Source organism: Eubalaena glacialis, chromosome 4 (genome assembly GCF_028564815.1).
Source record: "Eubalaena glacialis isolate mEubGla1 chromosome 4, mEubGla1.1.hap2.+ XY, whole genome shotgun sequence".
NCBI lineage: Eukaryota > Metazoa > Chordata > Mammalia > Artiodactyla > Balaenidae > Eubalaena > Eubalaena glacialis.
In genome coordinates, this window is record NC_083719.1 from 110496145 (window position 1) to 110519005 (window position 22861).

Consider the following 22861-nt stretch of genomic DNA (forward strand, 5'->3'; position numbering starts at 1 on the left):
CTCAGCGACATCAGTGACACTAAGAACTGACTCTGAGCCGTACATGTCCTAGTATCTCAAGCCAAGGTTGTTCCAAGATACAGTCCAGGGCCTAGGATAGGAACCTATTTTAGATCTCTCCAGGAGTGCTGGGCCTCCTGGCCTCTACAATTCTATTAGGAGCAGAGCAATAGAGGATCTCCAGCTAAATCCTCCCTTCTAATCACCAGGGATAGGAGAAGGATGGGGATATGGCAGAAAGTAGTTCCCTTTGAAAGATGTCAAAAAGGAGAAAATCTTTTATGAACTAGAAATAGAAGAATAATTTTATAACATGATGAATATATACAAAACCAACAGCCAACTGCATACTTAGCAATGAAATACCAAAAGAATTTCCATGAAATTCAGGAACAAGACAAAGATTCCTATTGTAAAAATGCTCTAGAAGCTCTGGGCAGTTCAACAAGACAACAAAAACAAAAGAACTATAACTATTAGGATGGAGAAAACAAAATTTTTCTTATTTGCAGATGCTAATACTATCTGGACAACCCAAGATAATTAGCTAAAAACCAAATGAAGAATAAGTGAGTTCAACAAGTAGCTGTGATCTGCACCACATCTGTTTCCTTGCAGGTAAAATGAAGATGATGACAGAGCCTGCTAAATAGACATAGCAGTTAACATATGTTAAGGACTTAGAACAGGGCCTGCCGGGACTTCCCTGGTGGTACAGTGGTTAAGAATCCACCTGCCAATGCAGGGGACACGGGTTTGAGCCCTGGTCCGGGAAGATCCCACATGCTGCAGAGCAACTAAGCCCGTATGCCACAACTACTGAGCCTGCGCTCTAGAGCCCGTGAGCCACAAATACTGAGCCCGCATGCCACAACTACTGAAGCCCACGCGCCTAGAGCCCACGTTCCGCAGCAAGAGAAGCCACCGCAATGAGAAGACCGTGCACTGCAACAGAGTAGCCCCCGCTCACCACAACTAGAGAAAGCCCGCACAGAGCAACGAAGACCCAACGCAGCCAAAAATAAAATAAAATAAATAAATTCATCAAAAAAACAAAACCAGGGCCTGCCACATTTCACAACTCAGTAAACATTAGCTACTACTATGAAATATATTTTTACAATCAATAGTTTAGTACATAATAGTAAACTAATTTAATAATGTAACCAGTAAAAACATAATGATGAAAGAAACAGTTTTTTGTGAAGTTACAATAACAAAAAAAAAAACACTGCCTAGGAATAAATTTAACAAGAAAAGTGCAGGGCTTAGGTGAAGAAAAATTTTAAAGATATGAATAAATAGAGAGACCCAGAGTGCTCTTAGATGAGAAGACTCAATACTGTAGAGATGTTCGTGCTCCTCCAAGTCAATCACTTCTTTGCAATCCTAATCAGGAGACCCACAGGACCCAGCTTGGCAGCGCCCCAAGGCATAACTTCCTAAAAACTAGCCCAAAGACCAGTCCCCAACACGGTGAGGTGACACTTCTCACTGTGGGCTTGCCCTGCTTCCAGTGTGCCCTTCTATCACAGCCCTTGTCTGTCCACATTGGTTCCCTCAATTTTCTTCCCACTGGACTATGAACCCTCAAGGTCAAATTGAGTCTGTAGTACCTTAGTACCCGACAGTGGACTCATGCAAGACATAAGCAAAGGCCAGCCGCGTAAGCAACTAAACTGCCCCATGGTACCAGGAGTGAGTGGCCCAAGAAGGAACTGCAGAGTCACCTACTTTGGGTTTTGCAATTTCCTTGATCCTCTCGATTTCCTCGTCAGACATGACATCGTAGTACCTGACGATGTGTGGACTGTCCCACTCATCCTCCTCTTTGAAAGGGGCGATGAGCAGCTGTGGTGTCCCGTTGCCATGGTGGTACCTACAGAACAGCCTCTTCTGCCTTCGGGGTGTCTGGGGAGCACAGAGCAACAAGCCCTGAACTGAGTGAGTCCTAACCCTCAGTCCCAGGCTAGCTGGCTGCAGACACTGGCCTCACACCCCATGTCCAGCAGCCGCTCCCTCCCGTCTCACCAGAGAAGAAAACAAAAGCCCCTCAGTTTGACTGGCATGAAACGATACCCCACAAATCATGCAATGTTTCTTCTCTCCCAAGAATACCTCATGTTGACAAGTCCTGTGGCAGGGTGTAATCCCTGGCCCCTCTCACAGAGATGTGAGTAGGTCAGGAGGGCTAGGGCTGGGGAGAAGTCTTTCTAGACAGAGGAGCCAGTGGGAGCCAAGCAGACATGGGCATGGAGAAGACCGAGAGACTGTCTCACACCTGAGCCTCCTTGAGGAAGCACTGGGGTCCCAGGGCTCTCAAAGGCCAATGATACCCCATACCAAGCTCTAGCAACTGCCTTGTCTTTGCTAGAGATCATGACTTCCGTGGGGGCCCAAGGCACATTCACACTCATGGCTTTCTTCAGAATAGTGAGTCAAGTAGAAGTTGGCCTGTTGGGGTGGGGAGGGGAGCTCAGTAATAACTTAGAGGATTAAAACTCTGCCTGGGACCTCAGGGAAGACAAGTCTCCTGTCCTATACCTCAGAGCACACCCACATGTCAGCCTCAGCAGATGCTACCAAGAATTGAGAAAACGACCTACAGACAGAGGAACATCTTCCTCAGATCTGCCTGTCCAGAGCCAAAGTCTAGGTCCACAGCCTGGGCCCTGACCCATCCACGTGTCTCACCAGTTTGACACCCTCCCCACGACAGAGGCTCTCGTAGATATCCCTCTCGGGCAGGTAGTCCACAGGCCTCTCATATATGCCTTCCTGGGGTGCTAGCTCAGCTTCTGTGTGATTCAATAACATCTTTTCTCTTTCTTCCTCCAACAACCGTTCAAAGTAGCGCAGATTCCCTCCAGCTCGTTCATGGCTCGGGTCTAGAAAAAGCAAAGAACAAGAAGGAAAAGGAAACCACAAACATCTGTTAGGTCATTTAGAGAAATTATTCTGTAAGTGGTTTTCTCTCCCAGCAGCTCACTCGCACGCAGCATTCTGCCTTCCACAGCACCTAAGCAGGGTTCGCTGGTCGTAGAGGAAAGGCCAACAGAGGTTCTCCCTACTCTGGTCAGAGATGAGCAAGGAGCAACAAGAGCAGGGCGCGGGGAACGCTTAGCCACCGACGCGGCTCTCCTCCGGAACTCCCTGGAAGTCCCAAGGACACAGGTCCAGAGAAGCAGGCCAGAGTTCTGCCTCCTCCTCCCCACGTGGCTGTGTGCTAGTTACAGCCGTCCCCTGGAGTACATCCACTACTGGTGACCACACCACATGCTGGCCACAGCTAGAAGGCAGGCTGAAACACCGGCGGCAAGAAGGGCCACATGACACTCCCACAGCTTTGTCCTGTGGGCCTCACAACAAGAAGGAGCAAGCTTGGCAGGATTACTGTGCTACCCCTCAGATGAGGAAACTGTGGCCCAAAGATGTTAGAGACTAAGCTTAGGTTATTCAGAAGAGGAATCCAGGTGTCCTGACTCCCTGTACAAGGCTCTTACTAACACAACAGAGTCCAAAAAGCTCTCTTCCCACATCCGTCTTACAGACATTCACACTAGCTTGCCTCAGACCCAAGGCCCATGAAAAGGAGCAGCGAAAGGAAGTCTTTGCTGGTCTGTGAAATCTCAGACTATGATATCCCATATATTAGTAACAGGTGGAACAAATGGGTTCTTAAGACACAGTGCTTTTGATCCCCTTCAGTCTAACACCACAGGACAACTGAAATCACCAAAGCCATGGCAAGTCCACCAGTTAGACCTCAGGCCTCTAACAGGTCAGGTCACTGTCACTGCAGCAATCCTGAAATACAGCTTGCCTCTCGAGCTACTCCTGACGCAGTATAGGCTCCACCCTACATAGCAGCAGATGCATTGCAGCACTGGATTCCTATTTGGAAATGGAATAGGAATCCATGTGTAGGGCCACAGGTGCCATAGGCCTGAGTGTATCCATCAGTGATTGGGCAAGGGCTAAGGCCAGAACTTCAGTGGGTAAAGAGCTAGCTGGCAGCTGGACTGGGCCTGAAAGCAGCAAAGCATTAGTCAGTGGCTAGGCGGCAGGTCAGACTGGCTCAGTCCCTGGAGAGCAGCCAGGTAGTGGCCAGCAGGGTGACCAGTTCCCCTGCTACCTCCCCCTCTGCATCTGACCTTCCCCTAGAACTTCCTTACCAAGGGAGAGCAGTCGGCGGGTGAGCTCCAGGGCACGGTGCAGGTCACCCAACTGGAAGACGGCATAGCTCAGATAGTCCAGCACCTGGGCCTTGGATGTGGTGGCCTCCTCCCCTGCATCGAGCTGCTTCAGCACCTGTTCCATCCACAGCACTGTGTGGTAATAGTCTCCTTCATTGTAGGCCGAGCGGCCCATCCCAAAGCAGTCGTCCACACTCAGCACTGCCTGGTACTTGGTTCCTGCAGCAGGAGACGCAAATAGTCAGGTTCAAGCAGCCTCTGGGTTAGGGAGAAAGATTCCCCCATTGAGGGAGCCTGGGTCCCTGGGTGGGGGGGCATCATCCCAGCAGAGCCCTACCAGGATTTCAGACCACACACCTCCAAGGGCCATTAGTACGGAAAGCACAGCCAGGCTGGCCCTGCCTCGGGCTGCGGTGCACAGCCTATCTCCTAACCTCAGACTCCCCAAGTGCGAAGGGTCCTTTGTTATGGAAGAGCCGAGGAAGCCCAAGAAATAGTGTTCAGGAGAGTATAAAGGTCCTGTGAGCCACATGGCAGATGTCTATGAGGCAGCTGGCCATTTGAGACTGAAAGTCAGAAAAATAAGTTAAATATAAAAAAACAGAACTTAGGTGGCAGGTAAAGCCATGGATGAAGATAATCGCTTCCAGAAATAGTGTCAGGAAAGAGTAGAGAAGGTGGCTGAGGCCAGGGCCCCAGAGACCACCTATACAGAAAGGACAGAGTGAATAACACTGAGAAAGAAACAGAAGAAGCAGGAGTGATGTGACAGATGCCAAGGGAGACCAAGAGATAAGACTGCAGTGCCAGCATTGACCACTAGGTGGTGGGGCCCTTAATGAAGATCAATTCAGCAGGTCCTGTGACCACAGGTCATCTGCTGTTGGCTCAGCGCTGCAAAGTGACCATGAAGAGAGTTTCAAGTCAAAAAGGAGATGTGGTGTGTAAGCTATGGGGAGATGCAGGGTTTAGGCTGTGACTCTCCCTGGAAACCAAGGGAGTTTCCCTACAACCCCGTTAAGAGCAGCCTAGGCATGGCTGACATGGGAGAGTTGCCTCAGAGCAGGCTCTTGCTGCCTGATGTCCAAGATGTCCAGGATGAAACCCCTGCTGCAATGTGTTGGCTGCTTCAGAGACCAAGGGTTGCTCACCATGATGGCTCAGGAACAGACAATGTGGGAAAGGAAAATGGGGAGAGTAAACACAAGACAGAGTTAGTAGGCAGACCACAGATTGGGGTGGGGAGGTCCTTGAGTCCCTGTTCACTCTCCACGTACCTCCACAGATCTCTGGCTCTGTAGGCCGAGGAACTGAACACTGATGGAGGCAGTATAACACAGCTGAGTGAGCCGGACAAAACAGGGTCTGTGTGGGCCTAACTATGGCACCCCACAACTGTGTGACTATGGACAAGTTACGTAGCCTCTCTGATTCTTAGTCCCTTATCTCTAAATAGAGATAATACCATCAGTTTTAGAGGACTTGCGCCAACAATTCAACAAGACGACATATGAAAATGTCTCCTATAATTCCCCAGAGTGGTAATAATCAGTAGCTATTATCAACATGTCTCACAGATACCAAGAAGGTCAAGAATGGCTCCCAGACACTCAGCATCCTTCCCAGAAGCCAACTTGAAAGTCTGCTCCCTAGAGAGTGCTCCCTGGAGAATGCCAGCAGAGCTGAGGGCTGAAGGGCAATCACACGTGATGAAACCCAGCTGAAGGGGGTAAAGGTATTCCTGCAGAGGTTGTGGGATGAACAAAGAAGCTGAGCAGTGGCAAAGCTTAGTACAACAGACAAGGAAGCCAAGGAGATGGTGCCACACAGGACCACAAAGACCACACATTAAGAGGAATTTGGTTTAGCCCTAAAAGTTAAACATTGTGATCAGGAACTCATGTAAAAAGATATGTGCTTAAGACCACGTGGAGGATGATTTTAAGGAGTGAGCTGGAGGTATACAATAAGTTAGAATAATATTTCAATAATCCAGTTGAGAAAGAAGTGACCATGAGGCTGGAGTCAGGGCCTCCAAGTACAAAAGACATTGTAGGGAGGTAGAACCCAGAGCAGCCAGTGGATGGAGTGCTTTTTGCTGACGTAAGGAGGAAGGACAGTAGACGGTTCAAAAAGGGATGAGGATTTCAGTTTGGGACATGTGAATTTTAAGAAGCCCATGGAACATCCAAGTAGAGATGTCCCACAGCCATTTGCCTGCACTGGTCGAAAGCTCAGGAGACAAGCCTTGACAGGGAACACAGATCTGGATGTCATCCATGTACAGGTGATACCTCAAGTGATGGAAATGGCTGGGCTCACTTGGAGAAGGTGCTTAGGGAGACACCAGGTAGGGATGGCATCCTGGGGAACAACTCCCGTCCACCCCTCATTTCCCCTTCAGGATATGCATGGGTCTGTTAACTGAATGTAAAAGGTCAATGCCTGGCTCTCTCCTCCCACCAACCATTCTCACAGCTACAGGGTGAAGAGATCCTGCAGGTGCCCCAAGCCACCTTCTCTCTCTGGCCTCAAGGCCTGGCTTGGTCCAGAACCTGACTGAGTGAGGATTAAGGAGAAGTCTACACTCCTTCCTGTTGGCTCACTGGACTCTTCAGTTCCAAGGCTCCAGGCCCTGACCAGCCAACAACACAGTGCATCCCTCCCCCTCACCGTGATTCCCTCTGCTGTGCCTCCTACAGGGTCCCCACGGGTGAGGTGGCATCCAAGTTCTAATGGAGTCTAACTGAATCCCTGGGTTTATTGGCCTTTAATAGCCACCAAACCCCAACACGTCTTCTTATAAACATACTGAGGCAGACAACTGAATTGAAAAGGGGCCTATAAAAAAATGAGAGAGAGAGAGGAGCCAAAAGAGAAACAGCCAAGACCAGTGTCCCAGAATTCAAAGGAGGGAGACTATCAGGAAGAATGGGGCAATCAATGTGCCAAATGCTGCTGAAAAGCTAAAGAACATTCTGCCTGAAACCTGTCTACTGGCTTTACCAGCCAAGTGGCCACTGGTGACCTTGCAGGGGCAGGATTGGCCAATGGGGGGGAAAGACACCAGACTGTGTGTGTTCAGGAGGACATAGGAACCAAGGAAGTAGAGAAAGAGTGTGTATGACTCTCCAGCTGCCTAGCCAGGAGGGAGAAGAGATCAGTCAGCAGCAGAGACTCAAAAGGGCCTTGGATCCTGAGGGAGGGGTTTGTAAGATAAGCAAGAACAGAGCATGTGTGTGAGCTCAGGGGGAAGAGTCCACAGAGGTGGACACAGAATGAACAGGGGCAGAGACTGTAACTGAGGGCACACAGGACATGGGGCAATGAGTCCAGAGATCAGTCTTAGGCAAGAAGAAATCGGAGGGTGGGGAATAGAAGTGGGTGTGGATGCAGACCTGAGTGGTGCCCTGGGGACAGAGACCAAGGAGGTCCGGTCCTGAGCAGCAACCTCGGCATTCTCTGAGCTGAGAGAGGACAGGCCTGGGCTAATACTGGAGGGAGGTGGTGGGGCAGGGGCTGAGGGGAGACAGCTGTCATGGGAATAGAGGACTGACACCAACTGGAAACCTAAGAAAGAACTACAGCCAGAGGTCGTGGTGAGCCTGAGCGTAGAGACCATGAGTCAGCAGTGGCTCCATCCTTGTCCATACACCACAGCCAACACACATGCTGAACAGGCTTTGCCTGGAGTGGTGAGTTACCTGGAAGCTCCCCTTTGGAAATTGTGTCTGGGTCCAGTTTGTACGTGTCCTGAAGTCTCATCAAGGCCTTGGCGGCTCCTGTTTCATCTTCATCAGTGGGAAAGAACTGTCGCTGCACTGACAGGTTGGCAATAAAGCCTTCCAAAGGAGAGAGTGAGAACAAAAGGTTACCCTGATCCAGGGACAGAATTCCACCTGGAACCAGACAGGCACCCACCGGAGGGTCTCTGGCTAGTGCAATCTCCCTGCCCCTTCCCTCAAAGGCTGTTTCCCCTTCCTCCAGGAAGCCCTCCTTGATGGTTCCAGTCCAGGGAGACCTCCCCTTTCTTATTCCTCACTGTACCAACTGCCTGTGCTGCTCATTTGGAAATGAAGAGAAAGGCCCCCTCACACTAATTAACACGTGGGAATCTGAGAGTCTTGGCGTGGAGATAGAAGGAAAAGAGGACAGTGAGGGTAACTGACAGGGACACAGGAAAGGACTCAGGGAGGACATGCTGACCACTCAGTGGAAAACAAATCACATGGAAAACCTTGATCTAGGATTATTAGCCTGGCCAGGTAATCACAGACTCCTAGCCTACATCTCAGGTTGAAGAGCCCAAGGGACAGAAGTGGTCAACTCAGAGAGCCCAGCTGGCCACTCATTACTGACCACTGGCCCTTATCATCCAGAAAGGTGATGATGACAGTCCTGGAGGTGTTTGGTGCTGTCCCCACGCCAAGATTAGGGACTGGAGAATCATCTGACCAAGGCCAGTATTGAGATGGGGCTGCACAAGCCCGGCATGGTTCCCCTGAGAGACCACACTGGGCCTTGCTCTGCTTACTAGGGCACTCCTACCACTCAGACCCACAATGAGCTCAGGGCATGAGTTCCCCAATTGTGGTACTCAAGACCACAGCCTGGAGCATGGGAGAGCCCCTGAGCACAGAAGCACCCAAGGAAGCTGTTTGGGGACTCCAAGCCCTAGTTGTAAAGCAAGATATACACCTCTTGCAATCTCAGGACTCCAGGTGGAGGCCAGGCCCTCCCATGCTGATTCAGGGGCTTCAGTTGTGCTCATAAGCTGAGAATTAGAAGGGGAGGTCCAAGGCCATTTCTTCTCTGGCCTCTTCCCCAGAGCAGCAGGACCCATAGCCACCTACTCTCATGACCTCAGGCTCAAACACCCACTTCTAGCCCTGCCTGGGGACCCAGGGACCAAGATGCTGCAACCCTGTCTTCCTCACGGCTGCATGGTCAGGGACTCTATGAGTTTACAATCCAGGGGAAAAAAATGCTTCCAGAAAAAGCCACATTGTTAGCATGTCTCCCTGCCTCCCCCTCTCCCCATTTCAGGGGAAAGAACTCTGAAAGAAAGAGGTGAAAACAACGTATTGCTGTCTGGGGCTGTCCTGTCTCCCTCCGGGTAATTATAAGGTTTTCCAGAGGAACCAGATGTTGACGGTGGGGGATGGGTATGAAGAACAAGACTTGAGAACAGAAGATCATATGGGCAGGCTTATTCTCCGGCACTGCAGGCAGGACAGCCAGTTCTGAGCTACAGGCTCAGGCTGGGAGGCAGGGTCTGGGAAAGGCAGCCGTGGCTTCTGGAGGCAGTGAGCTCACTGGGCACAGCTCCGCCCGGCTGAGCTCACCAATCCCTGCCCAGAGGCCACCCTGCTCCCAGCCAAGCCCAGCCCAGTCTGGCCATTAAGGGCTAAAATGCTTCAGCCCGAGAGACGACGACGAGTCTGAAGTTAATCAGCACTTCCAACTCAGGGAGAAGAGACAGTTGAGTCCAGCGGGGCTGGGCTCAAGGCTGGAATCAGAAGGGCCCACCTCCAGGCTGCCCCACCATCTCCTGCTAAGAGGAAAATATTAGAGCATAGAAAGTACTACCATAGTAAAAGACTAAGCACAGTTAAAGCTTTAAATAAGTTCATACTCTAACCTGCAAATCCCACTTATAGGAATTTATCATAAGAAAATAATCAGAGATGGGCATAAAGATATGTGTAAGATTGCTGATAATCTGGAAACAATTCCACATCCACTGACTTGACCAGTTTTACACTACACCAGTATGACATATTACTGTCCAGCCATTAAAACCATGTTGCAGAAGAACATTTAAAGGACATATAGAGAAGCTGAAAAATTCAGGAAAACAGTATATGCTTATGTCACAAATCTGCCAACAGATAATGTTTTCTTTCTAAAAGATATGAATGGGAATAAATTTAGATGAGGCCCGTGCTCCCCAGCTTGCACTGGTCCCACCACTTAGCCCACTTATCTTACTCTTGTTAATTCATTTGGTCCCTCAAAGCAAATAAGTTTGCATTCCACAATATATACGTATGATTCCATTTTTTTAAATGTATATACATGTGTAAAAAGACTAGAATTTTAACAGTGATTATCACTAGGCAATTGGATTAAGAACTGTAATTTTCTTATATGATTGTTTTTGTGTTTTCCAATGTTTCTATAAATATGTATTACTAAAGCGTAATTAGAAAAAAGTCACTACCAAAAAAAAAAAGGGACCCAAAAACACTAGGAAAAGGCAAGAACTGCTTTTTTTTTTTTTTTTTTTGACCACGTAGCACAGCATGCAGGATCTTAGTTCCCGACCAGGGATCAAACCCGTGCCCCCTGCAGTGGAAGCTCGGAGTCCTAACCACTGGACCGCTAGGGAATCCCCAAGAACTGATTATTATAACATATTAAAAGCAAGGACAGACAACTGCCAGGTCCCCACAGAGATGAGCGCCACCGGACTGGCAGGCTGCATGTTCACACACTGCACGTGCACACCAACACCCCGACCCAGGACAGGCTCAGACCCACACTCCCCAGGTGCCAGCACACAGACATACTGGCTCACCCAACCACCTGCTCACTGTCCCTCACCTGCAGCTGAGTTCTGCAGGACAAGGTCCTCCAGCGCAGGCCAGTCTGTGTTTAGCCGCTTCACCAGTTTATAGGCATTCACAGGGTGGGACAGGTAGCCTTCAGGGTCAGCAGCTGACTTGCTGGTCAGGGCTTCCATTTTGTTGGCCCAGCTGTGGAACCAGAGAAAAAGGAAGGTTAACACATGGATCTTGACCTACAGTAATTTTCCTGGTGAGATTCAGGGGGTCTCTATTTAAAAAGGAAAAAGCAGTGAGTCCTTAGCCCACATACTTAGCTACTCTGGGGGACTGGCATGAAGTAACCTCCAGGCCAGCCCCACATTGCCCCCTCACGGGCTTCCTCTTATGGGCACCCAGGATGGGTTCCGGGGTGGGGGTGGTGGGGGAGGAGGGCTGGCTCAGGGTGGGTGTAGGGATTTAGGACATTAGACACCTCTTAATCTTGGAGAGCTTGGCTTCCTCCACCAAGATGTACTCCTTCAGGGACAGCACCAGGTCCTTCTCTGCATAAATCAGGTCTGTCATGTGCCCTGCAAGGGAGAGAAAAAAGGGCCAGTAAGAAATGGATGAGGGACATCCAGCTCCCGACCTTGGGGCACAAAACATCAGCAGAGGCAAGCCCCCTGGGCCAAGGGCATATCAACTCTCTCGGGATCATGGGGCCCTAGAGTTAAAGGAGACCTAGACATTCGTATGGTCCTGGCCCCTAGCTTCAGGAAGAGAGAGGCAGAGGGTCCAAGGGAATGTTAAGTGCACTGAGGACACCTTAAGGAAGAAACCCCAAATCTCATTCTCCCACTGCCACCCAGTTGGGTCATGTTACTGGGACATAGACATCCTGGGGGCTTCTCTGCTCAGAACTACTCTCCAGTCCAGGAGAAAGTTGGTCAGAAATGCCAGGCAGCCCAGGAGCAGCCTCCACTACCCAGGGTGGAGGCTCAGCTGAGACAGCTGGCTCCCAGGAAGGACATCCAGGTCATCAGGGCTCACAGGGGGAAACAGGAGCTCTCCCCAGATCTGGTCAAAACTAGTGGATGAGGCCATCCCACCCTGAATGAGAACAGGCCTCAGGCAGTGACATCCCCTGGCACATGAGTCAAGGATTGCTCAGGTAGACAATAGTCCTGTTGGCACATACCAATAGAAGTAAAGAATTCAGCCTGCACACAGCCCAGGACACCAAACCAGGCCACCAGCAACATGCATACCCAGAGCTTCATGGTCACAGAGGGCAGTGTCTGCAAGGCATTCAGTGATAGTAGTCATTAGATCAACAACGGTAACATATATACACACATTCAAACATGCCAAAATCCTGACCTAACACACAGAAGCCAGGGAAGATATTCAGGACCACCAGTGGAAAGATGCCAGGGTATAGAACCAGAGATGTATGCTTAATTCTGTCCCCTGCTCCGGGAGGCCAAGTGCCCTTGGGAGAGACTCTGCCTCTCGACTTCTGGTAACAACTGACAATACGGGAAGGCTGAATGGAGGCAGGGGCCGTGGACGACAGTCACCTCTGGGTCTAATAGTCTGTCAGTTCAAGATTCTGGCCCAGACCTCTTCTCTGTTTCTGTCTTTCCTTCCAACACAGGTGCGAGGACAGTGCCAGGTGCTGAGGACCCAGATGTAACACACAGTCCCTGCCCACAAGAAGACTGAAAGTACAGGAGAGACAATGACAGAAAGAGAACTTGACACAATATGCCCCAGGGGACCCACACCCAAAATAAGGTGTACAGCAGATGGTGAGCCAGAAGAGAAATCAAACTGCTCCCTGCTGGTCTGCACCTGGCCACAGTTAGAGCAGACTGGGCAGACGCTGCTCTTCCTGTAGTGAGCTCCTTGGAAGACACTGTCCTCATGGAGAATCACCATTTGCAAATATTTACTAAAGACCCACATATGCCAGGCACTGAGCTAGGCACTCGGGATACAAAAATGAATCAGCCACACAGGGGCAAAACCTTAGGCCAGGCTGGGTTGCTGACATGAGTAAGAGGCCAGCTGCTGTCTTCTCATCAGCCTAGAAATAGCCAGACCCAGCTCTGAAGGCAGCAGGCACACCATGGGGCAAGCCCCACTGGCAGTGGACCCAAGTACACAATGGAAGCTTTGGACATCATCTCCCAGCTCAGCCATGCAGCCTGGAGCACGCTGAAGGAACAGCACCCACGTAAGCCCCAGTTCTGTCAGTCCCTCCTCTTCCTGCTCTACTTCAGCCAAGCCCCACTGGAAATTTACTGAGAGAAAACAAGGAATATAAAGGAAATACAAATGCTTTCTCTCCAAAATGTAAGCCTTATCTGACAGAATTCTTAAGTCTGAGCTGACTAACGCCAGATCAGCAGTTTTTTGCCTGCGATGATTAGATGCACAGTCACGCCCACCATTCCTCACCTCACCCTTTCAGAAGAAATTCCAATCCACTGTGGTTCCAGATTAGGCTCAGAGAAGCCCAACCACGACCCCCACCCTCAAACGGGTTCCTATATGAGGAAGAGGAGAGAATAAGTGAGTGTCCCCATTTGTTCATCCCCTGCCAAATGCCTGCAGAGCTGACATCATGCCCATCAATACCCTAGGTGTCAGGGGCCCAGAGATACACAGAACAAGATCCTTCAGCCCACAACCTACTGCAGGGTAGGGAGTATGGGCTAAGGGATCCATTATAAAGTTAGGGCAGCAGATGAAAGCAAGTCACCGAGAAGAGGTGAGACGGCCCAGCCTAGCCCCAAGGTAAAGCCCAGATCCCCTTTTTGCCAGCCACAAATCTGCTCCCAGGCCTCAGCATACCACATCTCCACTCCGGGATTCCAGAAGGCCTCTTTTCTTGCTTACGTAAGACCCATTCACAGGGTTAGGGTCTGCTCCTTGTACTTCAAGAGGCTTCATCCGCTCAGGAGAACACCTTCTGTATGTGTGTAGGGAGGGAACAGTAAAAACCCAGAGCCAGGAGGCTGTATCTGTGGACAATGAGGAATCAGCCAACTACCCATCAGGCTGGGGTGATGGGAGAGCAGTGCCCAGGCAGGAGACCAGACCAAACACGGTTGGAAGTTGGGGGGCACCAGCGTTTGTCCCCTGTTCCGTGAGCAGTTGCAGTGGCATGCCCATTCAGAGATCAGGTAACAAATTTAAGGGAGGGAGAAGCCTCTCTGTTCCTTTCAAGTCACCCTGGTGATACTGCCCATGGTTCATGCCTTACAGCACTCAGGGAAAAGCAGCCAAGTTCCTTCATTACATGAATACCAGCTGTCATTTCTCTGGAATGTGCTATCTGGCTTAGACTGAGCCTATCGACGAATCCCAGCCTGGAGGCAGAGCCCAAAGAATCACAGATGGGATTCTGGGCTGACCAAGAGCCTACGAAGTCCTGCTCTGATGGAGGAGGGGGATAACAACCCTGCTGGTCCAGAGAGTTAGGCGCTCCCACGCAGCCCCCAGACCGCCACGATCAACACTGCCACCCCAGGCAAAGGTACACTAGATTCCCAGCCCATTTCCCCTGATCCTGAGTCCCCGAACACTAATTTGTATTAGGTGTACAAAAGGCCATCTAATCAGGGTCAGGCTGGGAGGAGGCAGTCTCCAAGAAAGACTGTGTGCCACAGTATGGGAAAAGCCAACCACCTACATGCCCCCCATCCCATCTCATACCTATACCCAGAGCTTGCTTATGACAGAATAAGTGGGAGCATGTATGACTGCCCAGTGCCCCCACCAGTGTCCAGTGCTGTCAAAAGCCCTCCAGGAAGCCTCAGAAATCCATGCTGAATAGGCCTAGAAATGGGCAACACTGAGGCCCCCTTTATGAAAATAAAGTATCACCAAGTCTGAACAGAAAACCAATAGTGAGTTTTATCTGAGCTGCATCCCAAGTTTAGAGCAAAGTCTGGCCCAACAACAACAGCAAAAAAAAAAAACCCTCACCACAGACTTGTTCATTCCAGGAAACTGTAACAACAGAAGATGTTACATTTCTTCCAAACAGTGGATTGTTATGGATTGTGTAAGAATGGACACTGTGTGCACATTAACATTGAGAGAAGATCAAAGCATCCTGTTAAGTGAGAAAAGCAGGCTCCCAAACAATATATACTCTATGATTTCATTTTTATAAGGAAAAATTTTTATATATGGAAATTTACATACCTGCATATATATGCAAGCGGAGAGTCATAAATCTAGTTGTATCTTGGTGAAATAATTTTATTTTTCTCTTTATGTTTACTTGTATTTCCTAATCTTTCTACAAGGAGTTCTATGGGAAATTTAAAATATATTTCATATTTAAAATGAAAAGAAAACAAAGCAGGCCCTCTCAAACGGACTCCAAAGTGGCCCAGCAGCCTGAGTTTGGACCCCCACGGGGAGGTCCTCCAAAGCCTGCCAACACCCCAGTGACAATAATCACCCACCAGGCGACCAGCACTATTTCTAAGCACAGGACAATTCCAAGACATACAATCACATGCCTTAGCAAGCCCGCTCTTTGGAAAGGACGTTTACAACCTGGCCAAATGACCATGAAAAGATGTTTCCAACTGCAAACCAGCAGCGTCCTTAGCTTCTCCCCTTACCTCATCAGGCAGGAACCTCTGCCAAGCTCCCAGCTGCAACCCAAATGCAACAGCTTGAGTTTTAACAATGTATTTGTCTGGCTTAGCTCTGAACAAGAGGCTGCCTGCCTTCTATGAAGGGGCAAAATGAGCCTGAACAGGGCTCCCTGCAGCGGCCTTGCCTCCCAGTAGCGTGGCCAACTCTGAATGGCAGAGCCAAGAGGACCTGCGTGCTCAACCCAGGAAGAGTTCAACAGAGGCTCCAGGAGGCCCTGCCACCTATGTACATGGATGTCCATTTGGGCCCATAAGCTGCTCTCACTGGCACCCCAGGGAAGGATGGGAGGCACTCTACTCTCCCTACCTGATGTCATGCCTCAATCATCACCCTGATCTGAGCCACCCCTAAGTCCCTCTTGCAGCTATACTGGCCACTACCTGCATTGGTCTCTCATCTTACGTGGCCTCCCTCCCACCTCTGCTCTACAAAATAGCCATCACAGCTTACTACAGCCCCTCGTTTGGTCTCTTTCTCCCTAAGAACCCTCCGAAGGCTCTCCACTACTCTCAGGACAAAGTCCAAATTACTTAGCCCTAAGGGCCTTTTTGACTCTGTGTGACCTGGCCCTACTGCCCTCCCCAGCCCCATCTCATGACTCCAGGTTTCATACCTTCAACTACCACATCACATGAAAAACATTCTCCTTCACTGAGAACCTAACAAAGCCTAGATGTTCATGCATACCTATCCTTATCCAGTTGTCCCTCAGTATCCACAAGGGATTGGTTCCAGGAGGCCCCGCAGATAGCAACATCCACAGATGCTCAAGTTCCTTATATAATAGGTGTAGTACAGTCAGCCTTCTGTATCCACAGGTTTTACATCTGTGGATATGGAGGGCTGACTGTAGTTTCTCTATCCAGTACCTGGACATGTTGACTTGTACTTCCCACGTGGGTACCATCAAAACCACAAAGTCTCCTGCTTCAGTAACTAGACAATTAAGTAGCAGAAAAGGCTGTACAAATCAACATTCAAAAGCCAGCTGGGTTTTCAATCAGTCTTGGCAAAGACTTGGCAGTCCAGGTAAGACTACCTTATAAGGAACTACAGGAAAGAATAAAATCCACACACCACTATACTGGATGAATCTGACATACCACCTTGTACTCTCTTGGCCTCACCTGCCTCCTGGGCCGTGGGCCACTTGCTCTGCCTCAGACCCAGTGAAGGAGACTGTGCAGGCCCCAAATCTCTGACTCCTCCTGCTACTTCCAGACTCCAGCGAAGCACCACGCTGACCTCCCCAGGGGCTGCTGGAGGGCCCTGGGAGTGCAACTGAGGAGTGAGCATGGGGGAATTAACTCCTCCTAGGGCAACTGTGACCAATGAAGGACAGAAACAAGAGGATGTCAGCAGATAAATTCCCTCTCCAGGCCTTCACTGAGAAACTGTTCTGCAGCACGGAGCTTCTGTAGAGCTCACCCAGAGATGTCCTGCATGGCTGAGCAACTAGTGTATCTCTGTGCAGACTGGCCAGCTTGCTAAAGCACCACCTTGTATTTGCTTCGCCTCCTTCTCGACCTCACTTTTATTTTCCCTTACCCTTGCTACTCCGCAACTGTACCTTCTAACAAAGCGTTAAGTACGTAAGCTCTGACTTGGGCTCTGTTTTCTAGGCTAAGATAACCACTATTCATTTTTCCAAAAATCTTTCATTTCTACCATCTAATCCTCACCAACACCTTGTAAACTAGATAACCATCTCCATTTCAGATATAGATATATAAGATACATAACTGAGGCTGAGAGTTTCCTGCGCACCTCACATGCTACAGGAAATTACTGGCAGAGCCCAGACTCAAATCCAAAACATACTTTCTACTATATATTGCTGCCTTCAATCCTACTCAGTAACATCTGTTGTCTTATAGCACAAGGACTTCCCAGAAGGAGGAGCCACACTTTGGCCTAGCAGAACAGGCCTGCCCAGGTCAAGGACTTTATTGTGGTTCACAAAGCAGCCTCATGACATCCGTGGCTGGATCCCACCAGAAGGCAGACAGCAACATGGACCCAGAAGACAAAAACATGGTGCCTCAAGTTCAAGTGAGCAGTCACTCCTGCCCAGACATCACAGCACTCACAAATGACCAAATGGCCCAGCTCAGGGCAAGACAGTACAGTCTAGTAGGCAGGCACACCCACCCTGGGGTCAGAGAGCCCCAGAATTAAAGCTTAGCTCCACAATCACTTCCAGGCTTTGGGACCTTAGACAAGTTACAGGGTCTCTTTGAGCCTCAGGTTTCCCATCTATTTAACAGTGAAAATATTAGAATCTGCATATCATAGGGCTGTTTTGAAGACTGAATAAGATGACAGATGTCAGTGGGCAGCCTAGCACCAGGCACAACTTATACCAGTCATGAGCACCAAGGGTACTAGAGGAACGGCAATAGACCTGAAGCAGCCAGCTTCCCAGCTGATCCCTGGAGAGAAAGACGGTCCAGTCTAGGGGACAGTGAAGATGAAAACAAGACAGAAATTGAATCTCTTAACACTCCATGTCCCAGGAGTGTTAAGAGATTCAGCAGAGGGTGGAGTCAGGCGTAATGCAACATACTGACCATCAGGGAATAACTCTGGAAACTGGTCAATCACTGGCTCTAACTCTCACCAAGGAAGGAAAGTTCTCTGGCAAAAACAGGTGACTGGACCAATACTCTAGAATCTCACGTATTTCTATGTCTCTGACCTGCTCACTCTGAGTTCCTACAAGTACCAGGCCTCAGGATCGCAGCCACACCCTGGGCCCTCAGGAGTGCCGGGTACAGAGCAGGCTATGTTTCAGCAAGCACTTCATGAAAGGTCTAGAGCAGATGGTGGTCTGTGATCAGGTCTAGAGCAGATGCTGGTCTGTGATCCTATTTGAGCTGGGGAACTCATTACCCAAACATTTAATCCTCTGCCCTGCAATGACGCCACTTGAACAAACACTCTCTCCTAGGTCTCCAAGACCTAGGTCTCCTCGGTCTCTAATCCAGACTTTTCATGCTCCTCTGCTCCTTCTGAGAATAAAAACTATATCCCTCATTCCACATCTCCAGCTCAAACCCCAGAGACCACAGGAGCCACCAGCCCTCTCTGCTCAAGAACAGACTGATGTCCCATCCTGGTGCACTTCAAAAGTTCAAATTGCTAGACTCGAGCAATGTTTTCAAAGCTTAACCTTTACTCCAGCACCCTGTCTGGGCTTGCACGTGCCTGCATCACAGCATCTCCTGCCAACTTCCATCTGCATAGAATTAAACTCTTGAGAGATCCCAGGAGCCAGGGACACACCGGCCAGCCCAATGCACACTACAGCCAGCGTGGCCACACACTGGCCAAGGTCTTACATCCAGTCTCAGACCCTCCCAAGGATGTGGGAGGGCAGAGTCAAAAGGGGAGGTTCTCTCAGGAAATGAGCAGACCCCAGATTCGCTCACCCCACTCATTCCTCAGGGCTGCACCCATGCAGTCTCTCCTTCTCATGAGCACTGACACTCTGAGCTCCTCCCTGGCACATGACCACCTGCCAGCGTGAAGCAGCAATCTCAGAGAGACTGTGAGCCACCCATGGGCAAGGACAGTGCCACCGCCACTGCCTCCTTTCCCTCCTCCCTCATTCCAGCCCCAAGTACACTTTAAGCAGAAGCCCAGCACACAGGAGGTACTCCAGGAATGAACAGAGATTGGCTGTGGCCAGGCTAAACCAGTGACAAAGCAGGCACTCTTCTGGGCACACCCATTTCAGAGCATTGGACAGGGTAGAAGGGCCTATCACAAGCCACAGACAATGCTCAGTCGCCACCACGTCTGCCTGCTGACCTCTCAGAAAACTAGGGTGGCCCAGTATGACAGCATCTCTGGGATGAGGTCCCCAGCCAACACACTCCAACTCTGCTACGTGGCTTCCTTGGCTGGGCCACACAGTGCGTGGGCTTGGCCGTCTACAAATGAGACCCAAGGATAAAAGGATTCAAAGCCCAAACATCTTATGAGTAGGGAGAACTGAACAGAGAGGCTGGCCCTTGAGGCCCAGAATAAAATGAGAGACTGCACCCTGGAAGCTTCAGGGGCTGTTTAAGCACAAGCCAAAGGAAACTATGGTTCATTTAACAGAGAACTAAATCATGGAACCTGCTATCCCAGATGTGATACGGGCAGCAGCTTGCAAAACCATTCTATAAATTCTTAGGTGGACAGTGGATCTCTGCAAAATCAGGGACATTTGAGAATGCCCTAAGCTACAAAGCAATGTTCCCCAACTCCTGCTCTCAGGGCCAGGATCTCCTGCAAAAGCACTGAGGTTGCTGAGCTTCAGATGGATTACATCAAGCAGCACAAGCCTTAGGTGTCACTCTACAGCGGAAGACACCAGTCTCAGCCTTGGGAGGGACTCTGATGTTCTTCTACGCCACCTTAAAGGTGTCAGATTAGAAAACAGAGGCCAGGGGCCTCTGCCCTGAAGAAGGAGGGTTTATGCTGATCCATGTTTATGCTGCAAGGGTTCACTGAGCATCCTCCACATACAGGGCACAATACCAGGCACTGTCCTCTCACTTGAAGCTCTTTGGACAGGGTCCATGGGCAGCTATTCCCTAAAGTGTCCCTTCCCCCATCACCTTGCTTCCACTAGAGTGCCCAGGTCTGCTTCCACTCACACACGCTGTTCCTCTGTCCGGCTTACTCTTTCTTCTGCCTTCATCTGACCACTCCAGCTCATGGGTCACCTCCTCCAGGAAGCCCTCTGGCTTGAAGCATCCTGTCCTCTACCAAGTACCCACAGTCCGGTGCTCCCTCCCAGCACAGCACTCACCACACTGCCCGGGGCCTGGCCTTTCCTGGTCTTCCAGTCCGCCTGCCCCACTGGGCTAGCAACTCCTTGCAGTTTCTGATACGCAGAAGGGTCCGTTTGTTGAATTAATTAACTAGTTACAAGTCTCCGCGCCTGCTGAAGCAAAACCATGCAGGTTAGAAAAGGATGTCTGGAGGGGGAAAAAAGAAAAACAAAAACAAAACTTTCTCATCCAACAGCCTGTCTTAATGCGCAGCAAGCGGGGCCAAGGCCGCAGACTCCCAGCCCTGTGGAGGCAGGATGGTGGACCTCCCTAACACTAAGCGGCCCCTCAGGGCCTGCCCGGCGCCCCTGCCACAGCCTCCAACCTCTGGCAGCCCTCGGGCCAGGCCGCCCCTTCCCGGGAGCCTTACAGGCGGGGCGGCCACGCTGCCCGCCAAGTCCGGCCGCCCCGAGGGGACCGGCAGGAAGGGCGCGGCTGACCTCACCACCCTGAGCTCGGGGAGGGGACGCGGCGGCGGGACAGGAACCCACAGGGGTGTAGAAACAGAGCGGAGGGCGCGGGGCTGCGGCCCGGACGGCGCGACCCCCGCTCCCCAGCTCCCAGCCCCGCGCGGGCAGAAGGCTCGAACCGGCGACCCTGGCCCGCGCCTGAGCCCCGCGGCGGATCCGGGGGCCGGGCGCGCGGTACGCTCACCCGGACACGCGCCGCTCCCGGCGTTTCCAGAACCTCCCGCGGCGGCACCCAGCCCACTCGGCCCCTCCTCCCTCGGCGGCTCCACCTCCCGCCGTCGCCGGGCTCCGCCCGCTTGAGCTGCAGCCACGTCCCCACCTCCCGCCCCGCCCCCCGCTCCCCCGCTCGCGGCCCCTGGCTCCGCGCCCAGACAGCGTCGGCCAGGGGTCACTACCACAGCCAGCGACCCCCGGGAAGGCCGAGGCCGCCCGGCCGCGCGGGAGCCGGGAGCGGGCCTGGGGCCGGCCGCCCGCGCCCTTCATGCCGCCCGCCGCTCTCCGCACGTACGCGGCGTCTCCTTGGCGCTCGCACCTGTGGGACTCGGCCCGCCCTCCTCCCCGGCCCCTGGGCGGCTGGAGAGGGGCCCACGACCCTATCCTGAAGCCGGTGCTGTCGGGCGGAGCATCCCTGGATGCTGGCCAGCTACCCTGGCCCCAGCTCATGCCCATTTCCTCGGTGGTCCTGCTGTATACACGGCTCCTACTGCCGCCTCCCCATCATCACCACCATCATGTTACAGGGGGTGGGGTCACCCGGCCCAGGAGCTGGATTATCAGGGATGGGGACAGTGGAGAAGGACCTGAAGAAGACTGGAGACCTGGCATCCACCCCCAGGGCCAAGCTCCCAAAGGGATGCTGACTGTCCCCAGCTCCTGGATCCGACACTCCTCCTGGGGATGTATGTGTGGGTGAAAGGGTTGATGAGAAGGGAGCGTATCAAAGACGGGGGGAAGTGGGGCACCGTGGAGCCAACGTTCGTTTTCCCCAAGCCCTTACATACAACATGGGCCAAAAACAGTGGGCACTTCCTTCAGCCAATCCAGGGTCGGAGGGAGTGAAGGCAGGGATGCTGCAAATCTCAGCCTGGGCTAGAGGAGGCCCTGGCCGCCAAGCAGGTTCCCACGCCTGTTCTGTGAAACTTCCTGGTCATGAATGAGGGGAAACAGTGTCTGAGAATCTCATCAGAGAGCTAGGCCAGAGTGGGAGGTGCTCAGCCTCCGCCCAGTCCAGTGTGGGGATATTCCCCATGGCACACCATCCAGGCTGGCAGCCCAGACCTGGGGAAGGCATGAACACACAGAAAAATACACACAAGACACATAAAACACGGAATGAGCCACTGTTCCGCCCTTCCTCAGCCACCAGCTGACCTCCCCAGAGCTCAACTAAAATCAAACAGAAATCTTCCTGCCTCTGCTACATCCTGTTATGCTGCAGGAGTCTCCCTCTGTCTGCCCAGGTCCTCCCATCCTCTCCCCCTTCTCAGGAGCTTGCCCTGTGGATCATCCCTTCTCTCACTTGAATGTTAAACCTCCTCTCCCCAAATGGATCCATCCCTTGACCTGTAAATATTTTCAGGTCTCTAGTATGGAAACAAAACCCTCATTAGACCCCTATTGCAGTGTCTCTCTCCTTCCAATCACAGCAAAATTCCCCGAAAGAGCAGTCTGTCCTCACTTTGCTCCCACCCCTCAGAACCCTGCAGTGGGCCTTCTGGCCCCCCGACAAGACCAAACCAGATCTCAACAAACTCTCTATAACCTCCAAGTCTAAATTCAACAGCCACTCTTCAGTCCTCATCTGCCAAAGCCCCCAGCAGCACCTCACACCCAGCAGTGTTTGGCCACTGTCTCCCTTGAACACTCATTTCCCTTGGTTGCCACTATCCTCTCTGGCCGCCTCTGCCCAGGCATCTTCGCCCCCAGCTCACCCTCCTTTCCCTCTCTGCCCATTAGTCGGTAAAGGTTGGTGGTTCCTCAGAGTTCAGGTCTAGGCGCTCTACTTTCCTCTCCTCTTTCTATAATTTCTTCCTATACACAGATGACACAAATTTCTCTCTTCTCTACCCTTGCCCTGACTCCTGAGCTCCAGACGCGTATGACTGGCTGCTGAGTCTACATCTCCGCTGAGTGTCCAC

General features: G+C 51.3%; 1 protein-coding gene across 14 annotated transcripts in view; it reads right to left on the minus strand.

Moving 5' to 3' along the window:
• Positions 1 to 20985, minus strand: part of P4HA2 (prolyl 4-hydroxylase subunit alpha 2) — a 40347-nt gene extending 19362 nt beyond the window's left edge. For 2 of the 14 annotated variants that reach the window (XM_061189568.1, XM_061189581.1), the window contains exons 1-10: positions 20908 to 20985; positions 20232 to 20363; positions 13604 to 13721; positions 11943 to 12042; positions 11238 to 11334; positions 10803 to 10954; positions 7901 to 8038; positions 4176 to 4415; positions 2695 to 2888; positions 1735 to 1911 (exon numbers count right to left, since the gene is read on the minus strand). In XM_061189568.1, the coding sequence (XP_061045551.1) occupies positions 1735 to 1911; positions 2695 to 2888; positions 4176 to 4415; positions 7901 to 8038; positions 10803 to 10954; positions 11238 to 11334; positions 11943 to 12042; positions 13604 to 13702 (1197 nt within the window). In that variant the 5' untranslated portion in view covers positions 13703 to 13721; positions 20232 to 20363; positions 20908 to 20985. The other 12 variants (XM_061189567.1, XM_061189572.1, XM_061189578.1 and 9 more) reach the window with 11 other exon arrangements.
• Between the last annotated feature and the right edge of the window lie 1876 nt (positions 20986 to 22861).